Source organism: Callorhinus ursinus, unplaced genomic scaffold (assembly GCF_003265705.2).
Source record: "Callorhinus ursinus isolate GAN/ISIS: 27379988/994484 unplaced genomic scaffold, GSC_fseal_2.0 scaffold2, whole genome shotgun sequence".
Taxonomy (NCBI): Eukaryota; Metazoa; Chordata; class Mammalia; order Carnivora; family Otariidae; genus Callorhinus; species Callorhinus ursinus.
In genome coordinates, this window is record NW_027397064.1 from 20,791,618 (window position 1) to 20,810,974 (window position 19,357).

General features: G+C 39.6%; 1 protein-coding gene across 2 annotated transcripts in view; it reads left to right on the top strand.

The window, feature by feature from the left end:
• Window positions 1-1,287: 1,287 nt before the first annotated feature.
• The window catches only part of BARD1 (BRCA1 associated RING domain 1), an 87,727-nt gene continuing 69,657 nt past the window's right edge, over window positions 1,288-19,357 (top strand). For both annotated transcript variants that reach the window (XM_025892114.2, XM_025892121.2), the window contains exons 1-3: window positions 1,288-1,541; window positions 12,518-12,574; window positions 17,270-17,418. In XM_025892114.2, coding sequence (XP_025747899.1) covers window positions 1,399-1,541; window positions 12,518-12,574; window positions 17,270-17,418 — 349 coding nt within the window. In that variant the 5' untranslated portion in view covers window positions 1,288-1,398. The remainder of the gene's footprint in view (window positions 1,542-12,517; window positions 12,575-17,269; window positions 17,419-19,357) is intronic.

Sequence of the window (19,357 nt, forward strand, 5' to 3'; positions counted from 1 at the left end):
GCTAACTATACTGGAATTTAACAAGTAAAAGTAAAGCATCCTCCACTTGCACTATAACAGGGCTGGAAGGAAAGAAGTAGAAGGGGAAGCTGCAGATGGGAGAATAACCTGGCTTATTCTCTTGATGAGTTTATTATGGCCACCATCAAACAGCTGTTGGGAATTTCATGAGATTTGGCAAGAGGTAATGGGGCAATGGCAGAAGGAAGGAAAAGGAAACTAAGGGGAGGAAGATCTCATTGCCCCTGTATCACAATCCATTTAGCAGCACTGTACAAATAGGCCAGTGACAACTGTTTGGTCCTTACAGCATTTTACCAAAATGTGAAATTTGCACTTACTCTCATCAGTTACATTACGTCCTAACTGAAAAAGTGTGAGAACTCCCCAATTTACTCCGTTACACACACCACAGCAACGCTTTAACATTTCAAGTCTTCTAGAGTTTGATTTCTCTGAGGCTCTGCAAAGAGTAAGCATTAGCTTAACAGGGTTAATAATAATTTTCTTGACTACCTATGAGATTAAGAAAAAAAATTTTGTTTACTATACTATTATAGGTCAGTTAAAACACCCTATAAGATCTTAGTTGTACCCATTCTGCTTCTACTAACCAAGTGTTTATTTGGAAATGTTTTAGATGGCTACAGTGTAGCCTAAGGATTGGAGGGGCCTTGGGTGGACACAGGGATTATCAGCCAGAAAGCTATGGGAACAGTCTAGGTGAGAATGAGACAAAGGGCCTTGGTGGAGTGAAGACAGAAGTGGGTAGATTTGAGAGTAAATCAAGGAGGGAAACGCAAAGATTTGGCAGTAGATTGGATGGGGAGGGTGAAGAGTGCTCAGTAGGTGTTATCCATTTAATATGGTGATCAATGAAGGATTCTTATGTGGAGGGTAGACACATCTTTAACAAAACAAAAAGCCTGGAAAAGGTGGAGGGGAGGAGAAAGTTAACTTTAGGAGTAAAGAAGGTGGCATATTCAGTGTCATGATCAAAGCTTTCCCAAGTTTTACGGTAGTCGAAACAGCAGTCCTTAGAGATTATTCTCAACTAAAAGTTCCCTCCATCCGTTAAGCCTTGCCGAAGGTCCCTAGAGCCGTCGGTTCAGGAAAGTCAAGGACTGGCTTTTTTTCTCGTTTTCACCCCTCCGGGCGTTCTGCACCCGCCCCCTTTCCCGCCAACCGCAGGCCCCACCCCTCCCGTCCCGCGCGCCCGGACTTTTGGCGCCTTTCCGCGGCCCCGCCCCTCGGGCCCCGCCCCCCCAGCGTCCTGCCCGCCCAGACTCGGGGACCGCTGCGGCCGGGGTCGGGTCGCGGGCCTGCGGCGTCTCGGTCGTTGCCCGAGCCCGCCGCGGCTCCAGCTCTGGGAGGAGCACCTCCCCGGAAGGCGGGGCGATGCCGGGGAACCGGCAGCCGAGGGTACGCTCCGGGAACGAGCCTCGTCCCGCGCCCACCATGGAGCCGGAGGGGCGCGGGGCCTGGGCCCACAGCCGCGCCGCGCTCGACCGGCTGGAGAAGCTGCTGCGCTGCTCGCGTTGGTAAAGACGGACCCTCGGGCGGGTTGCCGCGAGGGCGGGGGTCAGGGTCACCCCAATCTGGGGGGGGGCGGGGATCTTTTCAAACCCCGGGTTCCCTCTTCCCATTGCCGTCCCGCAGTCGGGGCGGCGAGCAGAGTTAGTACCTGCCCAGGGATCTGGTGTTAAGTTAGCCCCTCCCTGGGCCCGGTTCACAGCCTTTCCGCGCGGCTTTCTTGCCTTTTCTTCACTAAACCCAACGGAGATGGTAGTTTTCGAACTTAGCGGGCCGAAGACTCGTCTGGAGGTGTGGTTAAAAATGCAGATCCCAGGCCCCGCCTCCGGAGTTTGACTTCGTAGGGCTGGGGTGGGGCTAAGACATCTGCACTTTTTACAGGGCCCGGGACCCCTGCTGACCAAAGTAATTACAGCACCTCTGCCGAGGGCTGCTAAGTTTGAAGCAGTGTCGCTCATTGCTGAGCTGGCCCTTGGACCGTTTCTCCGTAGCAGCTTTTTTCTGGGGAGAGTTTTGGGTACCCTTGTTGGAGGTAGATTGAAGATAGCAGTGTGATGGACGCCGCCATTCTATTTCTCAGTTTCTCATTTCCTTGGTTTAGTCAAAAGCCTGTACGGCTGGAGGTTCCAGCTCTTAACGGATGCTGTTTATTATCATTTTTTGTTTCTTATTTTCCTTCATGCTGTTGCGCCATGGGAGTCTTCTCACTTCCAGGTTTTCATTATATCTGAAGACATCATTTTCATGACTGCTACTCTTTTCCTGTAGCTTTTCGTACTGTACAAACCAAGGAGGTTTATAAAACGCAAGAAGGAATTGTCACCTTTTTCATTTCTTCCAGAAGCATTGATTGAGCACCTGCTGTGCGTGCAGCTCAGTGTTTCTGCATCAGTATCACTCAGGCAGGTTTTCTCAATGCTTGTAGATGTCCTGTGTTTCTTTTTTGGACTTTGTTTTGATTTGTTTTTTTTCCCTCTGATTTCCAACCTGCAGAACAAGTACAAGTAACACCGCAGCTTTTTCTTTAAAAATGAAATGGGCTTAGCTGTGGGGCACCTGGGTGGCTCAGTAGGATAAGCGTGGGGCTCTTGATTTCCGCTCGCATCCATGATTTCAAGGTCCTGAGATCTAGTCCTGGGTGGGGAGTCTGCCTGAAACTCTCTTTCCTTCTTCCTCTGCCCCTCCCCCTCCTCTCCCTCTCTTTGTCTTTTCTCTCTCAAATCTTAAAAAAAAAGAAATGGACTTAACTGTCACAGACTTTTGCACTTATATTGTTTTATAAAACTTTAAAAAATCATTGCACCCATTAGAAAAGTGGCACTTTTGTTAGCACATGGAGACATTCTGAGTTGTGTGTTTTTTCGTAACACAGGGGTCATCCATCTGAGAATAAGAAATTTACAACTGGCTCTGCCAGTTGCTGTAATAGAAGCAATTATAATCATAACTTCATAGGTCAGCAAAAGTTAGACATTCAGATGGGACATTTCTGTATGGAAGGCATTAGGGCAGGCAGTAGCCTAGTGCTTTGCTCAGACTAGAGAGGCAGACTGCCTGAGTTCAGGTTCTAGCTTTGATACTGTGGCCCAGGTCATTCAAATTCTCTGCCTTGGCTTCCCCATCTGAGTGATAATAGTGCTCAGCTCATCCACCTATGAGGATTCCTTAATAATATATTATTGAGCACCAGCAAAGTGCTCTTTTGGCATTGGGGCTTCGTTAGTGAACAAAACAAAGCAGACAAAAACCTCAATCCTTATGACGCTAACATTCTGTGGGAGGGAAGAAACTAAATGAAATTATATGTGTACAGGGTTGAGTATGTTGGTTGTCATAGGATAAGTGATAAGTAATAGCTGTCTTATAAAAATACAAAGAAGTATAGCCTGCTTGCTGAATGGTTCGGGGAAGACAAAGTAGGTGATTTATAAGAATAATCTATAGGTTGTCCTAAAATCTAATACAGCCAGTTTCACTTTTTATCCCCAACCAAATATTTTTCCAGTTTCTAACTGAAGTGAGCAGACAATAAGAGCCAGAGGACTGAAAGTGGACATTAGTAACTAGGTCCAGACTTTTAATATAATGCATTCTGTTGGCTGAAGAATAATAGTGAACTCCGGTGATTTTCCTTAAAAAATTAGTATATGAACCACTCATGGAATAACTAAACTCATCACCTGTTTCTTTGCATTTTTTAACCTAGGCCTATGCAAACTTTTCCTGTAAAGAATCATATAACTATTTTGGGCTTTGCTGGCCACGGTCTCAGTTCTTATTCTTTTTGTTTTTTTATAGCCCTTAAAAACAGGGGCACCTGGGTGACTCAGTCAGTTAAGGGTCTGCCTTCGGCTCAGGTCACCATCCCCGGATGCTGGGATTCAGCCCCGCATAGGGCTCCCTGCTCAGCGGGGAGTCTGCGTCTCCCTCTCCCTTTGCCCCTCTCCCCTGCTCATGCTCTCTTGTGCAGGTGCCTGCTCGCTCTCTCTCTCTCTCTCTCTCAAATAAATAAAATCTTCAAACAAAACAAAAACCCAAAAAGCATTCTTAGCTCAAGGCTGTACAAAGATAGTTTTGATTTGGTGCATAGGCTATAGTTGGCCAAACTGTTTTAATGAGTAGAATGTCTTAACTTTAAAGATCCTTCTCAGTGTAAAATTTTATATCCCATGAGATTTAATATTTAGAAATAATTTGGCGATCTTCTCGGTGTCTCTGTATGTTTTGGCACTGTTTGTAGTGAATAAAGCATGGCTAGTTGCTCCTTACCCATGGGGAGAAAAAAAGAAAAAAACCAAACCCATTCTTTCCACCTCTGCCTTTTCCTACCGCCTGATATCATTGCTTGAAAGGAGCAACTCTGGATGGTCTGCTTCTTGCTTTTGCTACCCACCATTAATAGCAGTGCCATATTATTTGAAATTGTGTGTCAGTATGCCCTTTTACAGAGTTTCAAAGTTCTACCCAGTGGGCTAGTGATTACCCCGATTACCCTCACATTCAGCTTGCAGCTGTCATCTATATTGCGTTCCCAGGTGTCACCTGTCTCGTGTAGCATATTGGATCTATTTTGCAGGAAGCATTACTTGAGGGTGAGTGAGGGTGGATTGGCTGCATTACAGGGCATCCTTTCTTGACCTTTAACATAAGTGTGGCTCCAAGGTGAAGCGGATGAAATTTTTCAAGAGGCCAGATGTGACATTTGTGTTAGGTCCAAGCCTCACAACCAGATAGAAGCTATTTAAAGATTTGGAAAAATGAGACAGGACGACTATGTCATTTGAGGAGCTGGCAGAAAGCATAGTTAGTAATAACATGTTCCCAAAGGCAGTAGGAAAAAAATAATAGCTGTAGTGTAAAAGCCCACGTGTCATATGACACTATTTTGTGAATTAAAATAATTAGGTACCGCTTGCCATTGGGAGCAGCAGGGGCTTTGACCTCTACTACAGTGTAATTTGGAGTTCTATCACGTTTTAAATCGACTTATAGTAAAAAATAATCTTGTGATTTTTAGGGTAGTGGATTTTATTTTTGTAAATTTTGTCATTTTATTTTATTTTATTTTTAAAGATTTTATTTATTTATTCATGAGAGAGAGAGAGACACAGACAGAGAGAGAGAGGCAGAGGGAGAAGCAGGCTCCCAGGAAGCAGGGAGCCCGATGCGGGACTCCATCCCAGGATCCTGGGATCATGACCTGAGCTGAAGGCAGACGCTTAACCATCTGAGCCACCCAGGCGCCCTCTTTTGTCATTTTAAAGGCGATCGGGATTATTTTCGCTTATTGATAGCTTAGTTGTTAAGAGCATTGATTTTGAACACTGGCTTCCAATCGTGGCTCAGTGATTTTGGGTAAATTATTTTATCTTTGTATGCTTTTTTCATTTGCAAAATGAATTAGTAGTAGTTTCTATCTTATAAGGTTATTATGGGAATTAAATGAGTTAATATTTATAAGATACTTAGAGCAGTGCCTATTATGTTCTAAGTGCTGTATGAATATTTGTAAGACACAGGATAGATTTCCTGACCCCAGCGTTAAGCTTTTGCCTTCATTAGTTTTGAATGTTCAGAAGCATTTTAATAGGCCAGTGATCCTTAAATGGGATGATTACTCCTTTGGCTTCCTCTGGTGCTGATTCTTCATTAGGACCACAAATGATCACTGAGGCACTACATTAGTGATGCTTTGGTGAGACATTTTCTACCCTTAAGAAGCAAATGCTTAACTGTAAGGGATAAAGTGCACACAGAGTTCAGGGAAAATTAGGATGAGGGCCACGGACATGCAGAGAAGAGTATGTGGATGGTGCCGATACAGGAAAGCTTCATGGCTTTTGAATTGGGCCTTGGAAAGATTTTCATAGATGGAGACAGGTAGAATGTGCTAATCACAATATACTAGAAGGTACTGTAGAATAAAGGGGAAGTGAGTCAGGTGGGCAAAGAGTTAGGAAAGGGTCAGATCAGAGAGTGATTAGTGGCCTAACAACAGCCTATTCAGTCGGTTTGCATAGTTCCTAAGGAGAGGCGATTAGTGTTAACTTTCCTGTAACTCTGGTGTCCTCACCTCTATAAAATGAGGAAGATGGACTAAGTACTTTCTAAGGCTCCTTTCAGTTTGCAGATTCCGTAATTATTAGTTTCCATTGGATGTAAATTTTTGTTTAAAACTTTTATTGAGGTTTAACATACATCCAGAAAAGGGCACAGATCATTGGTGTTCAGCATGTATCATATATCCCTCCTAATTGTGGGATTGATTTACTTAATGTGGTATTTTGTTTGATAACCTGTTGCCTTCAGTTATACCACACGTTTCATAAAGACAGGTTCACGTTTGTAGCCATGGTGCTGAAGACATAGTTTCTTAGTGTTTGTTGAATTAATGTATAAAAGAATTTAGGTTAAGTTGGGATGACATTTGAGGAGCCTTTGCCGGTGGGAATACTTAGTTACCCGTAGTAAACAGTGAGGTCTTAGGTAGAATGTATGCAACTGTAGAAGGCAAAGGTCTTTCTCCCTGGGAGTTAGAGCTAGAACCATGACTTGCACAGGCCTACACATACCTGGTATTACACAGGGCTCGGGACTGCCAGAGAAACTTAACCAGATACATTGAGCACCTGTTTCTTACAGTATAGGGGATCGTCTTACACGTGGAGTTGTTAAATGGGTCTGGGACTTAGAGGAGGGATTTCAGGCTGGAAGTGTACTTTTGACAGTCATCTGGATGTAGGTGGTAATTTAAGGCATACTTCTAGAAGTGAGCAGGGAAGCGAATGTAAAGATGAACGCCTGTGTCTGAGCCTTGAAACTCAACATTTGAACATTAGGTGGAAGAGGTGAAGCTTTAAGGACAGTTATTTAGGTACTGTTTTGCTTTGGAAGAAACGGAATAGAGGACAGAGTAAACCAGTACTGTTCGAGTCAGACATACATGATATTCTCTGTGGCTTGTCTGTCTCATAACAGTAGATCCTATTATAATTAATCGTTAATAGATAGAAGTCTATTGCCCGTTTGGCTTTTGGTATATTGGCTCATTGATTTATTCATTATTTACCAACACTAAAAAATTAGACATGATTTTTTAAAAAATTTTTTCCCATGTGATTTACTTGAATCTGGCATACAAAATAACTACACAGAATAAGATGCTTTCGTGTCATTATTCATATCCCTTACTTGATGATAATTTTGTTTATTCTAAAGATAAATACAAGAAATTGTTTAATTGGCTTGGAAAACTTGTTAACCAAATGTGTTTGTCCACATTTGGCAAAATAACTTGGCAGTTTTCTAAAATGTGAGCACTGTGGTAGCTAGCTATCTTGCCTAATGTTAAATAGCAGTTTATTTCATAGACGCTTAGGGAGCCGTTCTGTTAAGAAATAGGTCTGCCTCCGTATTGTACTCTCAGCTGAATTTACTGTCCTTTTCTTCTTTGCAAAGAAATTTTTATTTCAGTGGGACTTTTTTATAAAAAAATATTGTTTGTTTTCACTACTTAGTTCTTCCCTAAGTTATAATCCTCTGACTGCGCGGATCTTTCCAAATCAACTACATGTAAAGTAACAGAAATATGACTGCAGATGGGAAAAAGTAGAGTAGCTGAATTTTCAAGGTACAGAAATCCTGTTACCATGCAGATGTCTTTTCTTATTCTTCTGGGTTTTTTTTTTCTTTCTAATATATATGTATATCAAACAAAGAATAGGGTAAGGATAAAATAGAATTGTTAATATAAATTCATTTTTGCATGTAGTTTTCCATTTGCTTCATTCACTAAGGATTTATTGAAATTCTGCTGTTCATATAGCACCATGCTAGGGAGGTAATAGTGTGTTGGGGAGTTCAGAAAAAATAAAGGTCAAATTCTCTTGTTTGTAGGGCTACAGTCTATTTGGAGACCAGTGGGAAAAATAGGGAACCAAGCAGATAAAATTCAAAATATTTCGCTTTCAGCATTGATTTCCAGAGCTCCAACTAGATTCCATCTCTCTGGAACTTTAGAGTGTTTTGTACTTCTCTTAAGTCATATACTAACTTTGCTTATAAAATTACCTAGTTCAGTTATAAGCCCCTTAGTATATAGATTGTGTTGCAGGCAACCTCGTGTCCTTATGTGTCCGGTGCAAGGTACAGATTTTGCATAAGTGATGGTATAGAAACTAACATCCAAGAAGTTCTGTGCTTCTTTGTCCAGTGTTGTTTTTATTATATCATCCTGGATAGTATTTGGATGTGTTGGGCTTGAATAGTTTTGGGGGTGGGAGGGAGGAAGGGTATTCTAGGCTGGGGAGAACATTCTAAGCATGGGCTTGGTTTTGGACATTGCATATTTGAGAAATGTTGCAGACTGTTGAGACCAGAGTTTTTGTGGAGGAGCAGTATAAGAAAAGGTTGCCTGCTCTGTAGTTACTGGATTGTGAAGAACTTTAATAATAAGTTTTTAAAAATTGAAAGTAATACATGCGTTAAAATATCAAGGTATGTGGCCATTAAATAAGTGAATGACAGGTGAGCCCGAATCCTTTTCTCTAAGGACCCACTATGATCAATTTTTTTGTGTATCTTTTAATAAGAGGTTGTCTGTTTATATAAGCATTATATGCCTCAGATGAGAAGATGCTATACATCAGGAGAGGTATCATGATGTATGTAACCATTTCCTTGTTGATTAAAATTTAGATTGTTCTGGTCTTTTGCTGTAATCTGTGCTGGAGTGAATATCCTTGTCCATTGGCCTTAACATTTTAAAATTTTTTATTAGAATTATACATGAACATAGTCAACAAGGTCAATAAGGCAAAGACATAATGGAAACATTCTTTTGCTTCATCTGTACTTCAGATACAACCTCTTTCATCTCTTTTAGTTCTTCATGATTTACTTCTGCATTTCCAAATGATATGTTTCTATTGCTACTTCTTGAATTTTTCCATTTTAGACATTTATTTATTTACTTTCTAACCTCCTACTCTAAAAGATGAGTTTTCTTATTATAAGAAAGAGTTTTCTTATTATAAGTTTTCTTATAATAAAATTTTCTACTATGGAAGATGACTAGGTATAGAATTTGAAGTACAAAATAATTTTCAATCATTATTTTGAAGGCCAGGCATCCCTGTTATCCTTGAGATGTCTTAGGCTATTCTGAGTCCTTTAATAAAAAAAAAAAAATATATATATATATGTATTTATGACATTTTAGTTTTATTATTTCTTAATCTCTGCAATCTCTTGGTATCCTGTCTTAAGTAGTTATGTTTGGTCTTTTGAAGTTTCAGTTTTGCAAGCATCTGAGTATCCCTAAAGGATAAATTTCTGGCAGGGGAATAGTTGAATTAAAAGTGGGTACATTTAAAATTTTGATAGATATTGTCTGGTTGTAATAGAAATTGTTTTATTCCATAGTATCTTCTCAGCTAAGCTCTAGGCATTGTCAGAAAGCCTGGCTCTGACATAGATCATTGCCACCCTCTGTATCTGCACTTCTGAGCTCTTCAGGAACATTCTTTTGAACTTGACATGGCCCCCTCCCAGTCTTGGTTTTAACACCCCCTTCCCTGCCCCTTGCCCTATGCTCACAGGCACATACTTCTCCGTCACTCATCCAGTGGTGTTCCTCATCTGTTAACAACAACAAAATATATTTTAGCTCACTAATTAGAATAATTAGTACAGTTGATCAGTTATTCATAGATATTAGATTCATTGCTAATCACACTGTAGCATCTCATTGCTAGGGTGAAGGATCAGAACCATAGATAAAGGGTTCAGAGTCATCTTAGAAAGGACATTTAAGTTTAGAAACAGAATCAAGGCATTGAGTAGAGTACTACCATAGAAAGCTGAAGTCTGGACTGCATCCTGGTAAGCCTACAATTGAGAGACAGGAAAGAAGCAGTTAACGGAATGCTGAAATGGGCAGATAAATGTGCTATAAGAAAATTAAGACTCAACAGAAGGAAAGGTTTCAGGAAAGAAGTTGAGGTCAATGTTGCTTCACAGAAGGGTCAGGGAAAATGAGGCCTAAAAGTGCTTTTGGGGAGCAGTTTCAGCAGTGTTGGGAGTTAAAGCTAGGGAGGTGAGGAGATGGAGTGAACTCTGTAGAGCACTTAGGACCTTTGATCTGTAGGGAAGAGCTGGGGTTGAAGGTAGAGTGAGAGGCAGGATCTAAAGAAAGTGCTTGTTTTTAGGGTGGAAGAGAGAGTACCTACTTGGGCATGTTTAGGCAGATGGAAGAAGAAAGGTGACTATAATGATAAGAATAGACCACTTTAGGAGACAGAGAAGATAAGGGATCTAGGGAGAGATCCAGCGGCACATTTTAAGAAGGAAGAGTGACTGCAGGAGATGTTTTCCTCTGAGCCTGAAGGGACGGATAAGCATTATGGAGGAAGAGGTAGGAATGGGTGGTGAAAAGCTCACACTGTTCATCTCCAGTCAGGTTAGTGGGATTTCAGAGCATGGAGATTGTTTCAAAAAGCATCTATTCATTTGTTTTCTCACCGAAAATATGTGCCACTTTGGTAGAGATACAAAGGTGAAGAAACTACCAACTAAATGTATAGAGACACATTTATCTCTCTCTCTTTGTTTTTAGAGAGAGAGTGAGCAGGGGGAGGGGCAGAGGGAGAGGGATAGAGAGAATCCCAAGCCGACTCTGCACTGAACCCAACGCAGAGCTCTGTCTCACCACCCTGAGATCATGACTTGAGCTGAGATCAAGTCCAGCTCTTAACTGACTGGGCCACCTAGGCACTTCTATCTCTCTGTCTTTTTATAATGGTTAGTCATAGCCTGAGAGTAGGCGAGGAAGGAGTGGACTGCGGGGCCTATCTGGCATTGTAGATTGGTGTCTGTGAGTGTCTCAGAGGTCAGTGGAAATGGGGTGGTGGTGAAGGTGACTGTGAAGTAGTTAACTCTGGCCTAGGGAATCCAAGGAGCTAGTGAACTGAACGGTGTTCTCTCAAGGTGGAACGCGACCTGAAGGTGGAGGTTTGGTCAGAGTGATGGAATGAAAGAGATACGGGGAATTATTTTGATGGGGGAGGTGAAACACCACCACTTCTGAGATCTTAGAGCAGAGCTTTTAATGAAGGTAGAATTCAGCACACTTGATTAGGAGATAGGAGATGAGATTTGGTAGATGAAATCATGAACAAAAATTACAGGAAGAGTATGGTCGCTGGAGCAGAGATCATCTTAATTGCCAGAATCACAAAAGTGGCTGGCACGTCACAGATCATATTTTTATCACTGTGATCTGTGTAATGTGATAGAAAAATCAGATATTGTGAGTTTTAAAAAAGTAATGGGTTTTATAATGTCAATGAGCACCATTTTTGGTATCTTGAGGATAACATTGTAGGTGTTATACTCTGTTAGCATTCTTTCTGAAAGCTCGATTTCACTTTAATGTTCATATCTATTAAAATGTGCAGTGTGATACTTTTGATCTTCCAAGAAATGTGGAAAACTTTTTATTGGTATGTGGTAATGTGTACAGAGGTAATTGGATAATAATGGTGTAAATACCTAAAGGTCCTCAGGTTAATGTAATAAACCAAGCACAAAAAATGTTCATCCTTTGAAAGCTTTATTTTTCCTGTTTGCTCTCACTGCATTACGCCCTCTGAAAGTAATGACTTGATGTGTTTATTAATAAGTAAGTACTGTTATTTTCAAATGTAGCAGGTACTTTGATGGACAATAATTGTGTTTCTGTCTCTCTTCCCCCAATGCCATGAATCTCATTCAGTCTGCAGAGTGATGATTCCTATTTGTGGTTGCTTAAAGTACAAAACAGTCAACTAATTGTGAACTGAAAGAATGGCTGTATTTTTGACAAGGCATCGATGAAATGTAAATGGCCACTCAAGAATAGCCAGAAACCAGTGTATTCCTATGGGAAATCGTGAATTCTTAGGGTCTTAAGTGATCAGATGTCCTGATTTTCCCAGGTCCGCCCTGGTTTATACCTGCTTGTCCCCATGTCCTATTCAGTTATCACGCCCCTTCACTCTCAGAAATGTTCTCATATGGATAATATATGGTCATTCTATTTTTAAGTCTTATTTTGAAATTTATGGTCTGTACTTTGAATCATTAGGTGAAGATGTATCTTAGTAGTTGAAAGAAGCAGCCAGTGGTTGGTTTTGCCTGTAAGAGGTATAGAGATACTTGCACAGAGTTGCTTCTATGATTTCCCAGTATGTGCATTATAGAAAATGTTACAGTATGTACTGAGTTTGGTAGTAGCTATTTGAGTCCAGCAGATGTGTGATGATACAGTATTTAATCAGGCAGTAATAACCTTTCAAATAAAAACATCCTTAATTTCTTTTTCTGCTTGGTATCTTCTGAGAAAGAGAACTATGGTAGTGTTAGGCTTTGGATTTATGAAATGTTGGGTGTAAAATGTTTATCTAACAATGACCTAAGTCTCGATTGTTTTCTTTTCTTCAAACAGCACTCATATTCTGAGGGAGCCTGTGTGTTTAGGGGGGTGTGAGCACATCTTCTGTAGGTAAGTAATTATGACTTGATACTCAGTGTTACTATTTTCTTTACTAGGTCATCATCATGTAATCATATTAATAATAACATTACATTATGTTTATGTAGCTCTCATAGACTGCAGATAACTTACTGTACATTCTCTCATTTTGATTCTTATAACTGTCTTAATTTGCAAATAAGAGCATCAAAGCTCAAAGGGGATGACTTGTCCAAAGTTGTGAAGCTTACTAAGTAGCTCGGCTAAGCTTGGGGAGAAAAATCTATTGTGTATTTGAAGTATGTCTCTTTTTTTCCTTCCAGTTAGTTTTGAGTCTAGACTTTCCAGATTATGAAAATCTAGTTCTTATAGTTACTGGGTTGGTTTTCTAGGGTTGCTGTAACACAGTACCAAAGACTGGGTGCTTTAGTGTGACAGAAATTTATTGTCTCACAGTTTGGGAGGCTAGAATTCTGAGAGCAAGGTGACAAGCAGGGCTGTGAGGAAGACTCTGTTCCATGAGTCTATTCTACCTTCTGGTGGAGAAGTCTTTGTCTTCTGGCATCTTCAGCATTCTTTGGCTTGTAGATATATCACTCTGATTTGAACTTTCATGTTCACATGGATTTCTCTCTTGTGTATTTGTTTGTGTCCAAACTTCCCCTTTCTGTAAGAATGCTAGTTATATTGGATTAAGCCTCACCTTGACGATCTCATGTTAATTTGATCATCCAGAAAGATCCTATTTCCAAATAAGATCACATTCTTAGGTACTGGGTGTTAAGACTTCAACATCTTTTTGGGGGACACAGTTCAAGCCATAACAGTTACTGTGAAGTTATATCCGTGTTCTAGTAGGAAAGCCCTGGCTTATAGATTAGAATACTAGATTTTCACCTCATTCTATTCCTTATTTTGGGGAAATAAATTCAAGGATTGAATGTCTTAGTTTTGTGTGAGACAGAGTTGATACAGCCTCCTTTGAGTAGTTTTTCATGATTTCAGTTACGACTATGTGACTGTCTGGCACGGGCCACTGCAATGTGGAGTTAAGCACATATGAAAATAATTTACTGCCTGACTGCTGTGGGCTGGGATGCGTGGGAAGCAATTATGCTTGGGGGTCCCAATTTTCTTTCTGGAAACATGGATCTGATATATGGGACATATCCAGCTGGAGGGGGGATAGGAAATTATACCTGTTGCCTACCTGATAACTCCATTTGGATGATGACGGGATTTCAGACTGGCTGGTTGTGCAGAGCATGTCTGTTGGCCATTCTCCCCTTCCATCAGTGATCTTCGTGGCCATAAAGGGTACCACTGATTGCAGAGTTGCTCAAGGCAAAAGCCACAAGTCATACCCGATTGTTCTTTTCTTCCTTATCATATTAAGTTCTTTCAGCTCCACCTCAAAATGTCCCTTGAATCTTGAATTTTCCCACTTTGCTCTATATTTACTACTGTTTACACTTTGGTCCAAGCCACTATCCTATTATCTCTCCTCAGATTGTTGTCCTAAGTTCCTACCTGGTTCCCTTCCCCATTTTCTCCATTCTTACCAGTGATCTTTTAAAAATGTAAATCACATCCATATCATTACCCTCCTTAAAATCCTCTAGTGGCTTCTATTACAGTTAGAATAAAATCCAAACTCTTCACTCTTAAGGTTCAGAAGACCCTGTACAGGACCCAATTCCTACCTACCTCTCCAACCACACTTCCCACTAGCTCACCCTGTTCTAGCCACCTTCTCCTTTTAGTTCATTAAACATACCGAATTTACTACTGCCCCAGGACTTTCGCACTTGCTATTTCTTCCATCTAGAATGTACTGCCAAATTTTTGTGACGCTGACTTTTCATCAGTTACATTTCAGCTCATATGTCACCTCCTCCAAAAAGCCTCCCATGATCCCCTTATGAAATGACGCCTACTTCCTGTCCTCACTCGGTAGTAAGCAGATTTATTTTGTTTCAGCTGATGGACTCACTGTGTATAATCTATCAGTGACAAGTCTGCTGGAGCATAACCAACTCCATGAAATAGTATGTAAAGTGTGTGTCTGTGTGTGTATGTGTGAGTGTATGGAGTGTGAGAGAGATCTATACCTTTAATTGGGTTCTAAAGGGGTCTGTGACTTAAAATGGCCAATGAAAGATTAAGAGAGGCATGAGAACATCTTAGAAAGTGGTCATCTGTACATCTGTATATGACATGATCACAGGAAAGAATAGATTCAGTGTAATTTTGGTTTATTTTGATAATGTGATGCCACAATTAGGGTAACTGTAGTCTTTGCAGATTTGAGGCTGTGTAAAACTGTTGAGCAATGCTGTAAATATCATGCAGTTTTAAAGATGGCTTGGTATATATACCAGTCTGCTGAAGCATAGAAGTGGGGCGGGCGGGGGGGGGGGGGGGGGGGGGTTGGGGGGGGGGCACAGATTTTTATGTCATTGACAGTGTTGTGGTAGTTTCAAGGTACTTTCATGCCAATCCCTGATAAAAATAACCCATGTATTCTTTTTAAGATAGAAATCGTTTAAAACATATGGCAGACATATGCAAACTTTTTGGCTTTGGATCATTTTACACCCTTAAAAATTGAGGCCCCTAAAGCAGTTTTATGTGTGTATTCGCCATGTAAAACTGAGACATTTAAAAAATACTGTTTAGTTAAAAATAACAATAATAAACTCTTTACATAGTAACATAAATAACACTTTCTTAAGGAAAAATGACCATAAACAAAGAAAAACGAGTAAGAAGAGTGACACTTATATTTATGCAAATCTCTTCATTGTTTTGCTGAATAGAAGACAGTAGATCTCATACCTGCTTATGTAATCAATCTGTTGTGATATATTGTTTTGATTGCAGCACGTGAGGAAAAATCTTGTATTATACATCTGCATAATTGGAGAAAGGAAGGATTTTTAAATAGCCTTTTTAGGTAATTTTGGATATTCTTTGATACTACACCATTATTTGGCAAATGCTAGTTTCTTTAGATTTGTTATGGTGTGGAATCTAAAAGGATAACAATGAATTTTTGGTATTCTGTTACATAAATTTCACTGGTTTATCCTGTGCTTTGAATGGATCTTTTTCCCAGCATGATTTTCTGACATCATGCTTTGGTCATTTGGGAAATATTGACTTACTGAGTTACACAGATCTATTGAGAAATGACATCTTTCCCTAGAATTCTCGATTTATGTTTACAAACTAATTTGAGAGCAGTTAAAAGATGAACATTATAGAATGTATAAAATAGACTGATCTGGGTACCAGTGTGGTGCTAGGTAAGTGTCTTACCCGAGTCTCATTTTCTTCATCTGAAAATAAGGTAATGATTCTTGATGAGTCGATTGTGACGTTGTCACTAGTGTTCCTCAAATACTTAAGTATTACACAGTAATTGATGATTTAATTCCCTTGTGGAATCAGTTTCCCCTTTTTATATGTTGGGGTTTTAGGTTAAGAGTTCATAACTACAAGCAAAGAAATTCCAAGAAGTTCCTTTCTTTGCTATAGAAATTTGACATTTCATGATCTCAGGGTCGTGAGATTGAGCCCGTGTTGGGCTCCTTGCTGAGCGTGGAGTCTGCTTAAGATTCTCCCTCTCCCTCTCCCTCTCCCCACCTCTGCCCCCCACCCCGCCCGCACACTCTCTCCCAAAAAAAAAAAAAAAAAAAGGAAGAAAGAAATTCGACATTTTTGAGTATAATCTCTCCTAGCTTTACTATGGTTTACAGATTCATTTTATAACGTTTATTGAGTTACTTTGCATCAGAATCATGCCAGAATTTAAGATGCAAAGACTAGAAATGCTACAGGCTTTTTCTGGAAGAAGCTCATATTTTAAGAATCCTCTGTGCCTACAAATGAGTAGGTCCCATGGAAAGGAATGTGGTGTTTGGGGGGAGATCTGGCTTTCATCACTGTTAGGTAACCAGTCTTGTTGGAGTTCCTCTGGTGAGGCTAAGGAAGGAGTGGATTTTTAGGTTTCTTATTTCTGAATCCACAGATAAGCTTTGGAGGGGGGATTATGAACCCCCCCGCTTTTTTTTTTTACCAGAGTTTATGTATATCTTCATCAGATTCGCAAAGGACTTGTAACCTAAAGTTAAGAACCCCTTCCCCCCAACTATGAAACTTTAACTTCTAGACAGATAACCTGAGGTAATTTAATTGAGTCTACAGGTTATAAAAGTGTCTGAAAGAACCAAGTGTCTTTTCTCAGAAACTACATTAAAGCCTTTAGACACTTGTCGGCAACAAAACAAAAAATACCTTTCCCAGTCTCTCTGCGGTAATTTTCCATGAAGCACAGTATTAAGATTTAGGATACAAAAGGTTGAGATGCGTGGCTGTTATGCATTTGGTACTAAATATGTTTATGTATGTCCCTCTCTGTACCCTTACCCTTTAGAAGCTATAGATTTATTTGCTTGAAAATTTATGTAGACTAATGTCTGGTTAAGTCAAGTCTCTTCATCTCAAATTACCTATGCGCCTTCAGATTTAGATTTTGTGTGTGTATTATACTCTTTCAGAAACATTATTTTAACAAATATTTTATGTTTGCTCATTGCTTGTTAAAACAAACTGCTTCATTTACTTCTGTTCAAACTCTGTTTATGTTTATATTTTGGAATTAAGATTCTGCTGAATGCACTGATACATATATGTATTTTTTTCTTTTAATCTTTTTTTAAGTAATTGTGTAAGTGACTGCATTGGGACTGGATGTCCAGTGTGTTATACCCCAGCCTGGATACAAGATGTGAAGATAAATAGACAATTGGACAGCATGATCCAGCTTTGTAGTAAGCTCCGGAATTTGCTACATGATGATAAGCTTTCAGGTGAGAAATTTCACTGACTCTCTTCATTAAGTAGCTGATGAATTCATATTGATCATATAAAATATGTAAACATCTATCAGGAATTCTGATGACCTATTTTAGATTTTAAGTTATACAGTGTTTGCAGTTATTTTGAGAAGTGACAGATAACTTAGAGATAACTTAAGGAAACCAAGGTCCAGAGAAGTTAAATGATCTTGCCTAATTTCACATGTGTAGTTAGTACCAGAAGCAAGAGAAATAGAGCCCATTTCTTCTGAGTGTCAGTCTAGACACTTTTCACCACCTACACTGCCTGCTTTTTACAGTTATAATAATTTCTGTATAATATATATGGAAAAGAGATTTTGCCCTTAAATTCACTTAAATACACTTACAAGATAGAATATAACCTTCTGTGCATCGCTTTTCCTGACTGAATTAATTAGATGAGCACATTTAAGAGCAAAATCTAATATTCATTTTCTTTTCTATTTAAATGGGGGTTAATGTTTTTCAGATTGTTCTTAGACTCTTTGTATTAACTATATATCTTCCCATTGTGCTTTCTGCTGAGAACTAATTAGCTGGGGAAAGAAAGGAAAGAGTTTTGAATCTTCATAATTAGATACTAGAATTATCTTTTTATTGACCAGATCATGTCATTGTGCTTATGTTTATAGGATAACCTTTTCTTGATTGGCAGGATGCTGTGAATGATTGATAATGTTTATATAAAATCGTTGAATTTTTGTTTTTAAATCTTTTGATCTTAGATTTCTGACATGATGTGTTATTGTCAGTTACTAAAGGTGAAATTGATTAGACAAAATAAAGAAACAAGGCAAGTACTTTGAGTCTTATTGACCAGGTCCATATTTTTAAGAATTTAAATTACAGTCTACCTATGAAAAGTTTTTTTCATCTGATCATTGTGTTAGAGTCTATTCTTTAGGATAAAATGTGCTATAGTGATAAAGTTTTATTTATTTTCAGATGTAATTATACACACACAGTTCAAAAAGTACTTACCTTTTTGAAAAAATAATATATGTTATAAATCTTTTTAAGAACACAATGAGGAAAAGTTTCATTATTAGTACATCTGTTTTTCTTTCTTACTCAAAGGTAGGGCTGGTAGTGTTTATTTTCTAATGAAAAAGATCAGTATATGATCTGCTCTTCCACATACAGATACCATTGATGAAATAGAGTCCATGCATCTTTGACCACACTGGGGGTGGAGGGGGAGGATTAAACTCTTTTTTTTAAAGATTTTTTATTTTTAAGTAATTTGCACACCCAGTGTGGGGCTCAGACTTGCAACCCCAAGATCAAGAGTCACATGCTCCACCAACTGAGCCAGCCAGGTGCCCCTAAACTCTTGATTTAAGTGTACAATATGAAAAATGTTCATGTGTGCATGAAAGTGGCTTTCCTCAGATTCTTAAAGATGTGTGGTCTATTAGGAATGGTGGCCATGCATTGACATTTGGGGTGCTACTCTGAGAGTTCTGTCAGGATGTTTTGATTTGATTCTTCACTTGCTGTATAGTAATATATTAGCTTGCTCAGGCTGTGGTAACAAACTGGGTGGCTTAAAAAATACGGATTTATTATCTTACAGTTCTGGAGTCTGGGAGTTTTACATTGAGGTGTTGGTTCGGTTCGTGCTTTCAGGGTCTGTGAAGGAAAAAATGTCTGTGAGGGAAGGGCCTCTCTGCTTGGTTTGTCTTTGTGTCCACGTGGTGTTCTGCCTGTATGCGTGTTTGTGGCAAATTTCCCCTTTTTATAAGGATGCCAGGCATACTGCATTATTGAGTCCCACTCTACTTACTTTTACCAGTTATATCAGTAATGACCCTGTTTCCAAAAATCAGGTCACAGCCAGAGGTGCTGGGAGTAGGACTTGGATTTCTGAGTTTGTGAGGAACACAGTTTAGCCCATGACAAGTAATGG